This window comes from Meleagris gallopavo, chromosome Z (genome assembly GCF_000146605.3).
Source record: "Meleagris gallopavo isolate NT-WF06-2002-E0010 breed Aviagen turkey brand Nicholas breeding stock chromosome Z, Turkey_5.1, whole genome shotgun sequence".
Lineage (NCBI taxonomy): Eukaryota > Metazoa > Chordata > Aves > Galliformes > Phasianidae > Meleagris > Meleagris gallopavo.
Window position 1 is genome coordinate 25,989,658 of NC_015041.2, and position 15,840 is coordinate 26,005,497.

General features: G+C 40.0%; 1 protein-coding gene across 1 annotated transcript in view; it reads right to left on the minus strand.

Annotated features, from left to right (window-relative positions):
* Positions 1-5,240: 5,240 nt before the first annotated feature.
* KIAA2026 (KIAA2026 ortholog) overlaps positions 5,241-15,840 on the minus strand; it is a gene marked incomplete at its 5' end in the record, with an annotated part of 60,757 nt that continues 50,157 nt past the window's right edge. The window contains 2 exons of the mRNA XM_010725640.2: positions 5,241-9,450; positions 13,595-13,782. Coding sequence (XP_010723942.1) covers positions 5,813-9,450; positions 13,595-13,782 — 3,826 coding nt within the window. The remainder of the gene's footprint in view (positions 9,451-13,594; positions 13,783-15,840) is intronic.

Here is a 15,840-nt window from a genome sequence, read left to right on the forward strand (position 1 = left end):
CCTGAGGGCAACTTCCTATCAAACACAGCACTAGAAAGTCCAATCTGAGAGAAGATTTGGATAAACAGAATGAACTACTTCTCCAACTGCACAATGATAGTTCTTCAATAAATTTTGTCCCTGTGTGCTTCACTCTTGGGCCAATGCAAAAGAAGCTGCAAAAGATGCTGGGGCAGCAGTTTCCCCAAAGAATATGAGGGACAGGCAAGGCTTAACTCTCTCTCAAATTCCCTCATCAAAAGGCAGCTATAAATTACTGACCCGTTTCACCAGAGAAAAACAGCCGAACACAGGATCCAATTCAGTTGCACATCTTAAACATCAAAGCTACAAGATACAGTTACTGCCTTCTCCAGTTCCTCAGTTCCTCCACAAAGCTCCTGCTTGCAGATATTGCTGCACTCCACTCTTGCTGGGCTCACAGGGCCCAAGCATGCTCAGTGCTTGAGCAGCAGATGTACTTCCACATTTCCAAACCATCTTACTGCTATGGCACTGATTACATGCTTGGACCATATGCTTTTTTTGTTCTTTCCCCGCATGAGCAAAGTACAGATCAGAACAGGACCAAAAGCAATGGTCTAATAGTCTTTCACTACTGATTTTGTCAGGACTTTTCAACTCAGCTCACTCTCATTTCTGGACGGAAGGAACAGACTCTGGTGCTGCACATTCTGTTCACTGTGTTCTCCGCTTACACAGAAAATGAGGCTTCCTCCTCCTGGTTCGTATCTAAATTATCCTTGTTATCATTATTTTCATTCCAGCAGCTACTTGGGAAAAGAACAGACTCATATCTTCTGGAGAGTTTTTTCCAAGAAAATGGTTTAATCGTTCAATATCTGCCAGTTCACCCTTTTCCAATTACCTTGTTAGAGGCAATTTATTTCTTTTTCTGTGCCATCACTTATGCTGACACTCAGGAGAAAAACAGCCCCCATTTTAGATACAGAATCTCAGCCAGTTTTCAGCTCGTCTCACAGTCTTCTCATCCAGCCCCATCTTCTCTATGAAGGTGTTACGGAGGACAGTGTCAAAGGTCTCACTGAAGTCCAGGCTAACACTACTCAGTGCTAGATCTACTGTCTGTAGTTATTTGCAGTAGGAATTTTAGGCTTGTTGTTTGCCTGTTAACTGTGCTTTCAAAACTTCTGAATCTCTTCAGAATATTTGTCAAAACAGCAGAATCATACGGCATGCGTGAATACTTATGAACATTAACCTCCTGTAAAGATGTCCTAGCAAAGGCTGGAAGATGCCCAATTTGTGCCTTGTAGTATGTTACTCTTACATCAGTAGCTCCAGAAACCACTTCCTGAACTTTTCTGGAGTCAACACAGATTTAAGGTTGTGGTTCTTACAACCTTGGTACACCCCTGCATATGCCGTCCATGTACTCTGCACATACTGTGTTTGGCCTCACCAACAGGAAAGATCACAACGGTGTCTCATAGCCAAATCCTTTTTTAGTAGTCATTCATATACCTCTCTCATCATTTCTGTAGATGAAAGAACAGTTTCAGCTTTTATGCCCACAGTTATTTCTGTTCTGCTTCTCCAGGTTACTGCTCACCTTTTTTCTAGCCCCTGATTTCCCGGCTGAGTTCTCTCAACTCTCCGGGAAAATAACTCTTCTTCTTTTCACCATTGTTCTCTACTGGTCACCACAGTGAAGATGCTCAAACCAACACTAGCAGGGACTGCAGAGAGAGGAGTGACAGACTTGCACTGGTTTCAATAATCTCCTTGAAAGGTCATGCCTTTAAAATCATGATATTTTTGAGTAGATATAGTTTTAGGAGAAGTTGTATCTTTTTTGGCAGTGAAATAAGTTTGGTTTATAGTTGATAATCCTGTGAAAAGATTTGTATAGAATAGAGCCATAGTGCTCCTTTGTTTTTAGAAGTCTGAATTCTGTTCCCACGTCTCAAGGATATAGTAAAATTGAAAATGACAGCAATGACAGTAACAGATCACTCCCATGAGGGAAATAACTGAACTGACCAAGTCTCTTCATTCTAAAAAAGAGACAACCAACATGACAAAGGTCCACATCAGCTGCATGGAGAAATGAATAGAGTCCCACTATTAATACTATGAGTATGAAATTAGCAGTTATTGTGTTCAGAAAAAAAGTGATAATATGCATATTATGTGAAAAACTTCATCACAGGATACTGGGGATGGTAATACATCACATGTATTCAAGAGGTATTCTGGAAAGGGTTGATCCATTTCATCATGAAAAGTGCTTTAAAGTCTCTTAAATAAATACAAAATAACAAACAATACAAAACCCTAAGACAAAATAAAAAAACAAAAACCATCCATAACCAAAACAAACAATTACAAGAATAATAAATTTTCTGAAGGAAATGCTGGTTCACAGATTACTGGATACTATAGGAATGTTCAGAGATGTGTCACCAACTGTTTTCCTTCTTACACAGATCTGAATCACTGCTGTGTACTGCTCCAAGGCACATGACACTAAAAAAGATGGACCTTTATCTTGATCCAGCACTTACTATTTGGATCCAGCACTCTTATTGGGAGGCAGAAAACCATTTGTTTGCTTAGGGTGACTAGCCACTATGTTTGAATAGAGAACAACAAAATATTAATAAGATAATAGGATAATCTCAGTTGGAAAAGACCATTCACTTCACCTAGCTAAGCTATCAACCTGACCTATGAAGTTCTATCACTAAACCATGATCCTAAACACCATATCCACATGGGATGTGGGATGGCAACTTCACCACCTCCCTGGGTAGCCACTTCCAATGCCTTGCCAGCCCTTCTGTGAAGAAATTCTTCCTGATGACCAATCTAAGCTTTCTCCTTGAGGCTATTTCCTTGCATCCTATAACATGTAACTTGAGGAGAGATCGACACCCTCCTCACTACAGCCTCCTTTCAGGTAGCCGTAGGGAGTGATGAGATTGTTTAAATGCAAGGCATTTTACAAGCTCTGAACGTGTTTTCTTCACAGATTGATTTGTACATAGCTTATTAGGTCACAAATGTGATCACATTTCTTAAAAACTTCATTTAAAAAGGTGTTTGCATTCCCCATCAAATATAATGTTTGGGTTTTTTTTCTTCAGTTTTTGTGCTATTAGTAGCACACAGAAGTAGTACATTCCAAACTTCTGATGGAAATTCACTTTTCTTTGAAAGAAAGCTTTCCTCTGACCAATATGTCAGGGAAAGGTGATGGGAAGATGAATTCTTTTTTTCTACAAAATAAAGAGTCATTCAAGTTTCTTACATAGTAGTATCTAGCCTTTCTCCAACAGTATTTGGGATCTGAATATGTGTGCAGTAGAGCATAAAAGTTCATGAGAATTCCAAACAGACTGAAGCAAACTTTGCACAGGATTATACTTGTAAAATTATAAAATATTTATAAAAAATCAGAAAAAAAATCTAACAAATCATTTATGTAAATAACCAGAGTTCTGAATTTCCCAATAAAGCTTTTTCTAACTTCGCTCTTTATTAGAATGAATAATATCATGTATCCTTCTACAACATTGGCCAAGAAAAATGTCAGGCAAGATCTGTTCCTCCTACCAACTACTCTTTTGTGTTCTAAGCAACAGAGATACTGATTCTAATGCAAAAATAAACGGAAAACAAACATTCTAAGAGGAAAGAAAAATCCATGAAGGTCGGTCCCTTCCATCAGTGAAATGTCAATAAAATGTATTGCTGGAATATATACTTTTATAGTACCTAAGGTGCCATCCTCTGCCAGCTTCCTCTGCATAAAAAGAAGTCACCTATCACATTCAACTACACAATGCAATTAGTTTAAAACAGCCTTAGTATTGCAAAGTCCAGCATGCAGGCATCCTCTTCTAATAGGAATCTTCAAGAGACTACAGTATGCCTTCAATGACAAACAGGTGAAGAGTACCAGATCACTTTTTCTGAAATGAAAGCAAACATCCTCAAACTCCCCAAAACAACCATTTCTGTCTTTTCCAACCCTCAAATAAGATAGATATTGCAGATAAAGAAAATGACTATTTCCAAATATATTTATTTTTTTTAATTAGTGAAGAAAGGGAAGGTATCTATGGAATGTGTAAGATTTTCTTGGCAGTACTTCCCCAGAATTCTAGTTGATCAGTTACCAAATTACTTTTCAGAACAGTACGAAGGGCAGTTGACACATAGGAAACTGTGGGTTTATTCTTCATACCAAGATGGGAACCAAACTGTGAGCAGTAAATGAAGAAGGGAAGGAGAAAACCAGAGGAGATGAGGAAGAAAAGCTTAGGCCTTGTCTTTGAAAAAGATCAGTCCAAGAATACTGCTAAAGGAAGATATCAAAGTTTTTCTTCCATTTAGAAATCAGTACTATTAAAAAGATAACTAACATTCACAAGTACTTAATCCTCTGCTCTATATTATTCTTAAAACAAATGAACCATACAAACAACAGTCTGCATGTACGAAGATATTTAGCCTAAGGCATCCTTTTTTTGTATGCTAGAAAACACATAAAAATCTTAAAAGGTTAGAAAAAACTTCTCCATTTCCACGTGCACTGCAGCAGGCACTTACAAATGTAGCTGATCTGCTGAAAATGAAATGGTTTTATGACACCAAATGCTGAACCTACAACATAAAATATTGAATACCGTTCATAGAAAAGAAATGTATGCAATACTAGCAATGTTCCTTTAATACCAGGTGATGTTTTAGCATTATCCTTTCATAAAGACTTGGACCAATGAAAAATTAAAGAAAAAAATACATATCTAGAAAGCATGACTGGCAAAAAAAAAAAAAAAGCTGCATAGCTTAATCTGACTATATAGGAGGTTAAAGAGCCACCTTGTTACTGTTACCAGATACCACTGTAAAAGAAAGGCAGTAATGAATTTTCAAGATATCTGAAAGCTTTATGACAAAACATGGTAGTCCTGAACAGCAATCAGTGTGATTTAGAATGGTTCTTGGGAAATCATTTCCATTCTTACCCATTCATAGAAGATGTCAGACAATTTAACCAGAGGTTACCCCTCTCTGTGTCAGAAGGATTCAATAAGGTGGTCTTCTTTCCAACTTTTAGTATATCATGTGAAATGTAAGCCATGTTGAGAAGCAGAAGATATTATTTTCATTTGACTATATTAAAAAAAACCTGCATTCTGATGTATATATATGTATTCTGCCATCATAACAGATTTATGCATTTTTAAACTATACCCAACACAACAGACTACAGCAACTTGATTTATTATATGCAGATTCTTTTGCATTGTTGATAAACAGTACACTGGTCCAAAGTTACTAAAATACTTAAAAAACTATACATTATGTAAACAAAACATAAATAAGACAGCATAGTTCTTTGTACATATAGTTTAGTACAGACTGTTAGGAATTCATGAATATTTACAGTTCTATACGGTAGACTGCATTTTTACAATGCATAAATATTTTTTTACAGAAACAAATCAAAAATAAATTTGACAAATAAAAAGGAGACACACACTGTCATAGACACACTGCCAAACAGTCCATATTGTAAGATGGAATATGTGCAAAAAGCTAGATTTTTCAAAACTGTTTAATGAACTCATTGGTCATTTCTGACCTTTTTACTAAACAACTCTCTGACAAACTAAATATATTTTTATTTCTTATCCCCATAGGTAAACTGGAAAGTGTAATCTTAAGTATTTTTGAGAAAATGAACTGTTTCAAACAATGTAAGAAATCATTCAACACTTGTAACTTCCAGAGTCAAAAGAATGCACCACAATTTCAAAGTGGCTCATTTGCTCTAAATTCAGGATGCAGCGTTATCAGGTTTATCAAGGCAAGATGACTGAGATATAGGGAAGGCAGCGGTAGAAATTCTGCTTGTGGACACAATAACAGGAGGCAGTGATGAAGACAGCGAAGAAACTTTTGATGCTGGAGTATTTATAGCATTCAGAATGGCTCCTTCTGGACTGACCAACAGTTTTTTGATAGAAGTGTCCAACTGAAACACTGAAGTGTTGCTGGGTAAATGAGAGTTTGAAGGATGAACAGCAGAAACCACAGAGGATGTAGTTGGAACATTAGCAGGAGATTTTATCACTGAAGACATAGACAGTGTTGCTGCAGGTAGTGGAGTAGATGAGCTAGATGGAGTGCTAAGTATCTGTGGTGTTGCATGTACAATGGGTAATGCATCTGCAGACCCAAAAGAGTTCACAATTTTTGTAGAGTTTTTCAAAAGTCGTTGTGACGTTTGCCAACTTAGTGAGTTACTTGGTGCTAGAATGATTTTTGAGGTTATTGGATTAACCATTGGTATACCTTGAGCCTCTGGGCCATGGTTAATATTTAGAGGAGTCTGTTTTGTGTTATAAGAGAGAAGAAGGACATGGCTGCCAGCTCCAAGGCCTTGTGGCGGAACAACAAAACAAGTACCATTAATCATTATCTGAGTTCCAGGTGCCAAAGGCATACAAGTGTTAATGACTATCTTCTGCTGAATGCAAGGTTCGTTCAGTTGACCTCCTGTCTTGCTTGTTATAGCTGGTGAAGCCGCACACATCTGAACGGTAGAAGCAACAGTGTGGGCAGGATTTTGTTTCTCTAGACTGGGAGGCACCTGCTGGCATTGCAGTGATGAAAAGCTTGGAAAACTTACAACTTTGCCAGTGTTTGGTGAGGCAGGGGTCAACAAACTTTGAGGTTTCTGAGTACTTGCATTACTTGGCCCAGCAACTGTAACTCCGGATGACTGAAACTGCAGCAGTGTGGGCAGCTGGCTTTTTGGTACTGGGGGAGCTGAAACTGCTGTCAACTGAGGAACTGTATGTAAAACTTTGCGTGGGGTGGCTACAGATCCAGACAAGGTAATGACTGGAAACGGCAAGGCAGATGTTAAGTTCTGAGAAGATACCACTGGCTGAGTTGTTGAAATTAGCACAGATGAAGCAAGATGTCCTGATTTCACAGTTGATATACCCACAGTATTTCCAATATTTGCTGTACACAGTCTATTACCCAGAACTGGCCTTACTCTTGAAGGATCATTTCTACCACTCAAGATAGTAGGCCGCGTCCCAGAAGTCCCACTTGGTGCTACTGAAACAGACTCTGGACATGCTTTTGTTGTTGGAACTGAAAAGGAATTTGTAGCTTTTGCTGCAACACACAGAGATTCATTAATTGACACAGCACTTTGACTCATAAAACTTGAACACACGGGAACAAAACTACTAGTACTTGCCAACGATAAAGCTGAGCCTATGTTTTTTTTGTCTTCGCCTTTAGAAATTGCAGAGTGCAATATATTAACTGGTGGAATTTGCTGTGCATTACCTTTAGTATTTACAATGGTTTGACCAATATTTAGTCCAATTTTCACATCTTTTACCTGAGCAATGGTTGGTGATGAATTTATTCTTATTGGTGCTCCCATTGTAGATGGGATCAAAACCAACTGTGGTTGCTCTGTGCTGCTAACAAAGGTTTTGCTTATAGAAGAAGGAAGGTTATGTTTCAGAGACTCTGCTACAAGGCTAGTGGCTGAAGGTCCATTGGGAATTGGCGTATTAATGAAAACTAACTTCTGAGCACTAACACCAGTAGATGCTAGAGATGGTATAACATTGATTCCTGATGCACCACAGGGGGATAAAATAGGTGGATTTGTGACTAAAGTCAGTTTATGTACTGGAGTACCACTGATAAAATCTCCATTTATTACTGAACTAGACTCCGATCGAATAACAGAATTTGTTTTAGTTTTAGTATCACACTGCTGCACCACAGAAGAATTTGGAGTTACGACTGTATTATTTTGTCCAGTGCTAGTCACTCTAATGGGACTGTTTGGAGTTGCTGATATTGAGCTGCTAGCTGACGAAATGCAGGATGTAGAAGGACAGGACACCTGGCAGGTGTTCTCTACTACTTGACCCAAACTGCTTCCAATAGCAGGCTGCTGTAATGTGAATTTGATACTTTTATCAATTGCCTTGTTAAAATCAGCTGGGAAAGATGGAGTGTTAAATGATGAACCTGTTGAGGAGGCAAATGCAGAAATACATGATTGTCCAAAATGTGGGAGACTAGATGTGGCTGCTGCTACAGATGGAAGCATAGAAGTTGATAATGCTGTGGTTTTTGGCACCAAAAAAGCCTTAAATTGAGATGCATATGTCAAAACTGAACCAGAAGATATACTAGTAGGTGAAATTTGGTCTGAGTTTGTCTGTACTTTAACAATTCCTGTGTTTCCACCTCGTGTTGTGACAAGAATAGACTGTGACTCTCTTACACACACGGTTTTCAACTCTTGCCTAGTTTCAAAGGATTCTGTTGCTTGCTTTGAGGCAAGAGAATGAAAGGCAGTAGCAGTGTTTGTAGATGCACTTAATGCTGTTGCTGATATCAGAGACTGACCAGCTGTGGAAATACTAGGTGAAGACAAAAACACAGGGAATGTGGTAGTTGAAACTTCAGTCCCAAGCCGGACATTTTCAGTTTGGCACCCCTTCACTGTTGATACCAAGTTACTTGTAGCAGGCAACGTTTGTGTACTGCTGGTGGAACCAGTCCCTTGTGACACGTTGCTAATACTCTTGCTAAAAATTGTACTTGTTGAGTGAGAGGTAACATTTGCAGGTGCTGTTACCAGGACAGATGTTAAAGATACATTGACATTTGTTATTTCTGGCAAAGTTGCACAGTGCAGCTCAGAAGAGTTCTGCTGGAGTAAATTACTATCCTTGGACATGACTTTTCCTTCTTTCTGCTGCAGAAGAAAATTCTTAGGTAAGATAAGAATTTGTTGCATGACTTTTTCTCCAGTTTTAGGGTCAATCACAGACTGCATTTGAATTTTCACAGAGCTGTTGTGAAGGTCTACTGGTACACAGTGTCCATTTGGCATTTTGTATACCATCTGTAAAGGAGTCTTTGAACCTGTCTGACATGGCAATGCTGATTTTATCAGTGATGATTCAACGGGTGATAAAACTGGCTTTTCAGAAGTAGATACACTTATGCCTGCTGGAGGTGACAATTGATTTGTTAAGGTCACTTTGTTCCCAATATTCTTGGCAAGCAAGGCCTGAATGGGTTTGGTCCCTTTCAGAAAGCTTGATACTGATGTTGCAGGATCTGCCAAAGAAAATGATTCTGGAGATGATCCTTCAAGTTGCTTCAGATCAGTCAAACAACTGTTTGTACAGTCTGTCTGTAGGCTACTTTCTGAACTTTGTACTGCATCCTCACTAGTGCTCAGCTTAGCTTTCTTTCTTGGTGAAAGCTCATTAGTGTTTTGATCCAGACAACTGTTCTGCTTGGATTGCCGTTTAACAGATTTGAGCAGTGTCCTGTGTATTTCTTTAGAAGTTGATTCTTTTTTCAGAAGTTTACTTTTCCCAGCAGGTAAATTCATCTCTAATAGCTTCATTTCACCTGCAAGGATATTAAATCAGAAATCACATTTTACAAGTTTGCAATTGTTATCTCTATACAACAAATTAATAGTGTTTAGCTAAAGCCAAGATGCTAGTTTAAGTGTAGGTATAGGGACAGAATAACTGTCTGCTCCTTTAAAGGCATCTGGTCAAGGAATGTGCACTGGAAAGTGTACTGGAAAGTGCAAAATGAGGATAACAAGAAAAGGAGGAAGCTGTAAGGAATAACATACAGAGACACAACCTGACCAACACAGGAGAAACTGAGGAAAATCAAACTTCGTATTAATTGGTAAAGGCCTGTGAAAATTTGAGAATGTTTCTTCCAGCAAGGTTATCTGACTGGGGACCTGGTCATTGGGACAAGTAGGGAAAACTGGAAAACCAGAAATAAAATATACACAGACCAAACAAAACAAAGGGGACTAGAAAAAACCTCACTGATCCCTTGGGCTCTCAAGAAAATACAAGTGTCACTTTGAGAGAGACCAGTCTGGACTCTGCAACTGGTAAAATCAAGGACATGATGCTGGAGTGAGGAAATTGAGCTGGACAAGTCCATGAAAGAAGCATGCTGGAGATGGGGCTGATGGGAATAATAGACAAGGTAGGGGATGTGAGGGTGGGCAGGAAAGTGAATAGAAGAAGTCAGCATGTCTAAAATGTGGCCTGTACTCTTATTTGATTGAGTGCTGTGTCTGATCACCACAGACAGTCCTACCTTCTTAGATCTTTTTTTAAAATCCTTTCATAACTATCTCTTTGTGTAATCTCACTCCCATCCATGTGTGTCTGTGCTGCAAGGACCAACTGACACCTAGCAGTGAGAGGTATTTGTGAATGAGATCTTAGACCATGGCATTAGGCACCCCTGACTGGGGGAGTGGGGCTCCTAGCATAAGTAGCTGGAAGGGCCACAGACGCACGGATCGAGAGAGGATCCTGCAGAATTTGTGTCCCAGAGCGCCAGCTACTGGGAATACCAGTGTGAGTGGATTTGAGGCTAACTACTGGAATCAGACCGTTGGTGTACATATCTTAAGCCTGCAGTGTCAGATACTGGAGCAAGTGTGGCCAGTGGGCTGGGAATAGTGTGCATGTCCTGAAAATCAATGACCGAGGAGACTGGTGTGAGTTAGGGATCCACACTGCTCCACACATCACAGTGCATGTGTCTGCTAACAGCCACTGTGAAAGAAGGTCCAAGCATCTTCATCTTCCCCAAACATGATGTGCATGGGGATATACACAGCTAATTCACACCAAACTTCAGGCTGGATCTGGAGGAGGTTGAGGTCCAGCCTATGGATCAGGTGTGTGAAGGGTTTGTGCTGTATATCCAGGGAAACTAACAAGTGTAGAGTATCTGCAAAACAAGTGTATATGAGTGCTAAGTGTTTGCAGCAAGTATCACGCTGGACCAGCCAGTGAGCAGGGGGAAACTGTGAGGTGACTAAAGGAACCCAAGATTCATGCAGGTGGACAGAGGGAGCTATGCCAGCACTGAGGGAATAGCAAACATGTATTTGTTAACATAGAGCATATCATGTATGTGTCTTCATCAGTATGCATCTACTCTACCAACTAAAAAGGATAGTTTGCAGATGTGTGCATATGTTTTATCTGAATCCCTAACAAAGTTGCATCTTGCCTGTGGCAGTCTGCACGACCAGCTGTGTCACTGTTGTGCGTATATGCATCTCTCTCTCTGGAATGCATGCTCAACTTTGCCACTGGTTCAACTTGCAAACAGGACTACAGTAGTTGCATCTCTCAGCCTGATCAGAGACCAGGAGTCCCTGGATAAACTGGACTGGGCTTCAGTGGCCCAACAAAAGTGACTTCTGGGTTGGGTTGCTGGAGGAGGCAGATGTGCTCCTAACAACCCAATAAGCATTTATCACGACAACTATGAAGAGCAGTCTCTGAGGTGATGACTGTTATTTCCAATTCAGTGATGTACTAGTTTCACATAGTAAGGTTTTGGTAGTGGGGGAGCTGCAGGACTGGCCTCATAGAGAAAAGAGCTGCCCCTGTGCCAAATACAGCTGGGACCAGCTGGCTTCAAAATGGACCATAAGTAGGCACATCAGCAGAGCTCTGGGAAAACAAATTTCAGTTGAGTGGGGGAAAAAAGGAGTGAGAAGAATAAGTATGAAAAAACAACTGATCCTGCAGAAACTTAGGTTGGAGAAGAAGAAGGGGAAGAAGATGCTCCAGGTATGGGGGAGATATTTTCCTGAAATCTATGGACAGAACCATTCTGGATCAGATCTTCACATGCAGTCCACGGAAGATCCCACACTGCAGGTTCAGGAAGTAGCAGTCCATGGGGTGCTTACACTGGATTAGGCTCCTCACACATTTTGGGATCCATGGAGAATAAGACTGATTTTGGAGCATTCTTATACTGAAAGACAGTAACCTGTGGACTCATACTGTAACAGCTACTGAAGAACTTCTCATCTCTAAATTGGAAAGATATGGATTTGGAAGATGGAGTTTCAGTGGATAAGAAATTGGATGGTCACAGCCAGAGGACTGTGGTCAACAGTTCTATGTCCAGGCTGGTGACAAGGGGTGTATCCAAAAGGTCTGTCTTGAGACAAATGCTCTTCTGTATTAATGATCTTGACAGTGGAATTGCGTGCCCCCTCAATTACGTTTGCTGATGAGACTAAGCTGAGTGGAGCAATTGATACAACAGAAGAAGGGATGCTATCTAGAGGGACCTGGACAAATTTGAAAACTGAACCTAATGAGGTTCAACAAGGCCAAATGCAAGGTGTTATGGACTTCAGGTTGGGGCAATCCAAGACATGACTGAAGACTGGGAAAAAAACTCCTTGACGACAGCCCTGCAGAGAAGAACTTGGAAGTTCTCGTGGATGAAAAGCTTGACATGAGCCAGTGGTGTTCACTTGTAGTCTAGAAGGCCAACTGTATTCTAGGCTGCATTAAAAGAGGAGTAATCAGCAGGATTAAAGAGGTGATTGTTCCATTCTGTTCTGCTCTGGTGAGGTCCCACTTGGAGTACCACAGCCACGCCTGGGCCCACAGCTCTTAGAATAGGTCCAGAGGAGAGCCATGAAGGTGATCTAAAGGTTGGAGCACCTCTCTTATGAAGAAAGGTTGAGGGAGTTGGGCTGGAGAAGACTTGGGGAGACTTCACTGCAGCCTTCCAGTACTTAAGGGTGCTTATAAAATAGGAGGGTGACCAACTTTTTACACAGTTTGATATTGACAGGACAAGGTGGAATGGTTTTAAATTGTAAGAGGAAAGATTTAGATTAGATGTTAGGAAGAAATTTTTTACTGAGAGGGGGGTGAAGCACCAGGACCAGGTTAATCAGAGAAGTTGTGGGTGTCCATCTCTGGAGGTTTTCAAGGACAGTTTGGATGAGACTTAAAGCAACTTGATCTAGTGGATGGCAATCCTGGCCAAGGCATTGGGGTTGGAATTGGATGGGCTTGTAAGTCCCTTCAATCCCAGACCATCCTGCAATTCAATGAACTGCAGCCCATGAGAACAATCTGTACTGGAGCTGAATGAAGGTGGAGTAAGGAGAAAGAAAGACCAACTACTATGAACTGACTGTAACCGCCATTCTCCATCACCATTGTGCCACTCAGTGCAGGGAAGAAGAGGAGTATTTGGGAATTAAATAAAGTTCAATTAGGGACAGGCATGGCCAAGGTTTTATCTTTGTTTCTGACCATCCTACTCCCACTAGAAATCAGTTGGTCTTCTACATGTTTGGTCTATTCTTCTCTTTATTTTGATCCATAAGATCTCCCATCTTATCTTTTACCCTGAACAGGGAGTGAGAGGGTGCCTAGGTGGGTTGCTGGGGTCATCCCACCATAAAGGTAAATTCTGAACAGATACATTACATGATCACATAAATAGTTAACAATAAAATAGTAGAAGTTTCCATGAATTAAAATTTTCATCTCGGTCATGTCTATACCCTTCTATTTCACACCTGTCAAACATAAATCAAAATATATTTCAATATTATCACAATGGTAGCTAAGGAAAAGAATATAATGTAAGGCCAGATGGAAAAATTCAGCTCCTTAGTCAATTTCATTCAGCTCCTGGATCAAGTTCAGGCTATCAAATTCCAGTAAATGCTTACCATTGTCTGGGTGATCTTTTCTGGGAATTTCCACATATTCTGCAGACTCTGAAGATTTACTGCTTACTACTGCAAAACAATCTTTGCCAGCATCAACCTCACTTTCATCATTACTCCACAATTCTCTGGTAAATTTATCATGGTCTGGATGTCTTTTAAATTCATCGTAGTCCTTCTTCAATCTAGACCTTGAAAGTAACAAAACTAACTTTACAAAAAATATTACTCTTTTGAAATTCTCTTAATTGCATTTGCTGCCATAGAAGAAGAAATTTTCAGGGTAGCTCTGCAAGTCTCTAAAACCCAGAAAATGTGAAGTGACTTTCCTTGCCAAAATTGAATTGTATGCCATTAAATCCTTAAACAATAAGCAAAAAAGATTGAGTCAAATATGACCATCGCTGTTAAACTTCATTTATTTTCTGTTTCTTAATTCATCTTGCACTGTGACAAGAATATTGAGTATTAAATGTAACAAGACTAATCTTGCCTCTGAAAACAGCTTCAACTAAACAAATTAGGTAAATCTTGTTTTCTTGAATGCATCATGCTTTTGGCTCAGCTATGGGACCATAATGTAACTTGCTCCTTTAAGACAACCTTTTATTTTCTGGGTCAACTGAACAGCTGCCACTGTCATTTTCACAGGCTCACACTTCACTAAGAATGTACATATGATGGAATTACATAGCTGCTTTACTCACTTGAACACTCTTCAGAAACACATCCACTTTATAGCACACTTATCTTGATACTCCTAAACTGCTGCGTATTTCCATTGTCCCTTCTTCTACGCCATTGTTTAGATGAGATCTAGGGATATTTTAGCGTACAAATACAGTGAACTGCATGATTCAGCTGGTGGTAACCAACACAATATCCAGGAGGATTAATCAGCAAAAGAATAAAGAGATGATAGCAATTAGTATTCCGTATGGAAGAGAACCTAGACTCCTGTTTGCACCTAAAGTCAGTCTCTGTGATATTAAGATCTTAATTTTACCCATTCTTAAGGGTTAAAATTGCAATTCTTTGCATTGAGTGCAGCAATGTCTAGCTGCTCCCTAAGAGGTGGGGGTTGGGAGGAAGAGCTAAACAGAGTATTACAACTGATAGAGCAGAAAATTCACCAGTCAAAACACCACCCCCCTGTGTCTAAGTGAGAGTACAGGGCAGTCCTGGAGATGGTAGTTGGCTTCAATCAAGAACTCAAATCGACAGATAAGTTCCTGGTGATGAGGCAGGTCTGAGGTTAAGCTAGGAATTCAATTCACTATTTTTGGTAAGGACTGGACCCAGTGATGGCTGCTCAGTCTTGTGATTGTTGAGCAGGCCCACATTGATGATGCAGGTCTGAGGTCAGGCTGAAGTCAGGCCAGATCAGCAAGACCCATGGCCAAGCAGTGGCACTGCTGTAGTTGAGCAGGAAACTAGCATTCCTATGGTAGAAGTTAAACGCTGCAGAATGGCTTGAAATTGGGATTCTGGGCCGATGGTTATGTAATATGGCTGGAGACTAAAGTGAGTTTGGTCAAGGCCAAAAAGACCTATTAGTATATGGTAGCTTTCACACTCTCACTAGTAAGACAACTTTGAAGATTATGTAAGAAGTAGTGAGGGTGAGATACTTCATCAGCTCTGTCATTAGGACTTCAAACTTTAAGTCTAGATGCAGAAGAACACTAGGGAACTACAGAATGATCCAAGTTAACAACTACCGTATTAAAATTTAAAAATGGATTTCAGTCATAAAGAGTACTTCTACTATGTCAAGACTACAAAGAGGAAGAGGTACAACTCCAAACTTTTAATCCATGTAGAGGTATTGCAGTGATGGAAGGAGCTCTGCACAGCCCTCAGCAACCAAGAAGGCTAAGACTGTCATGTAATTAGCAGATGTTAACTGGATGACACACTGCAACTGCAGCTAGAGTTGTAATGGTGCTGCTGCTTATACTAGCATAAGCAACCTTTATTCAGTTGAGTTCTCTCTTTCAGGATACTTTTTTTCAGCACTTGTCATTTGTACTACACTGCTGCCTAGCAGCTGCATAATGAAACAGAACACTGAATTAGCTTTCCCCTATCCATCTCTCCTCCTCTCAATTCATAAAGGTTGTTTTCCAAGCTTTTCAAAAGTACGCTATGTCTCTGTCCAAATAGTTCTGTCTCAGAAATGACTAGGCTAGATGAAGAAATTTGGTTTTCAGCCTAAAGCACATCTGAGGAAGATAAGTTAAGATCAT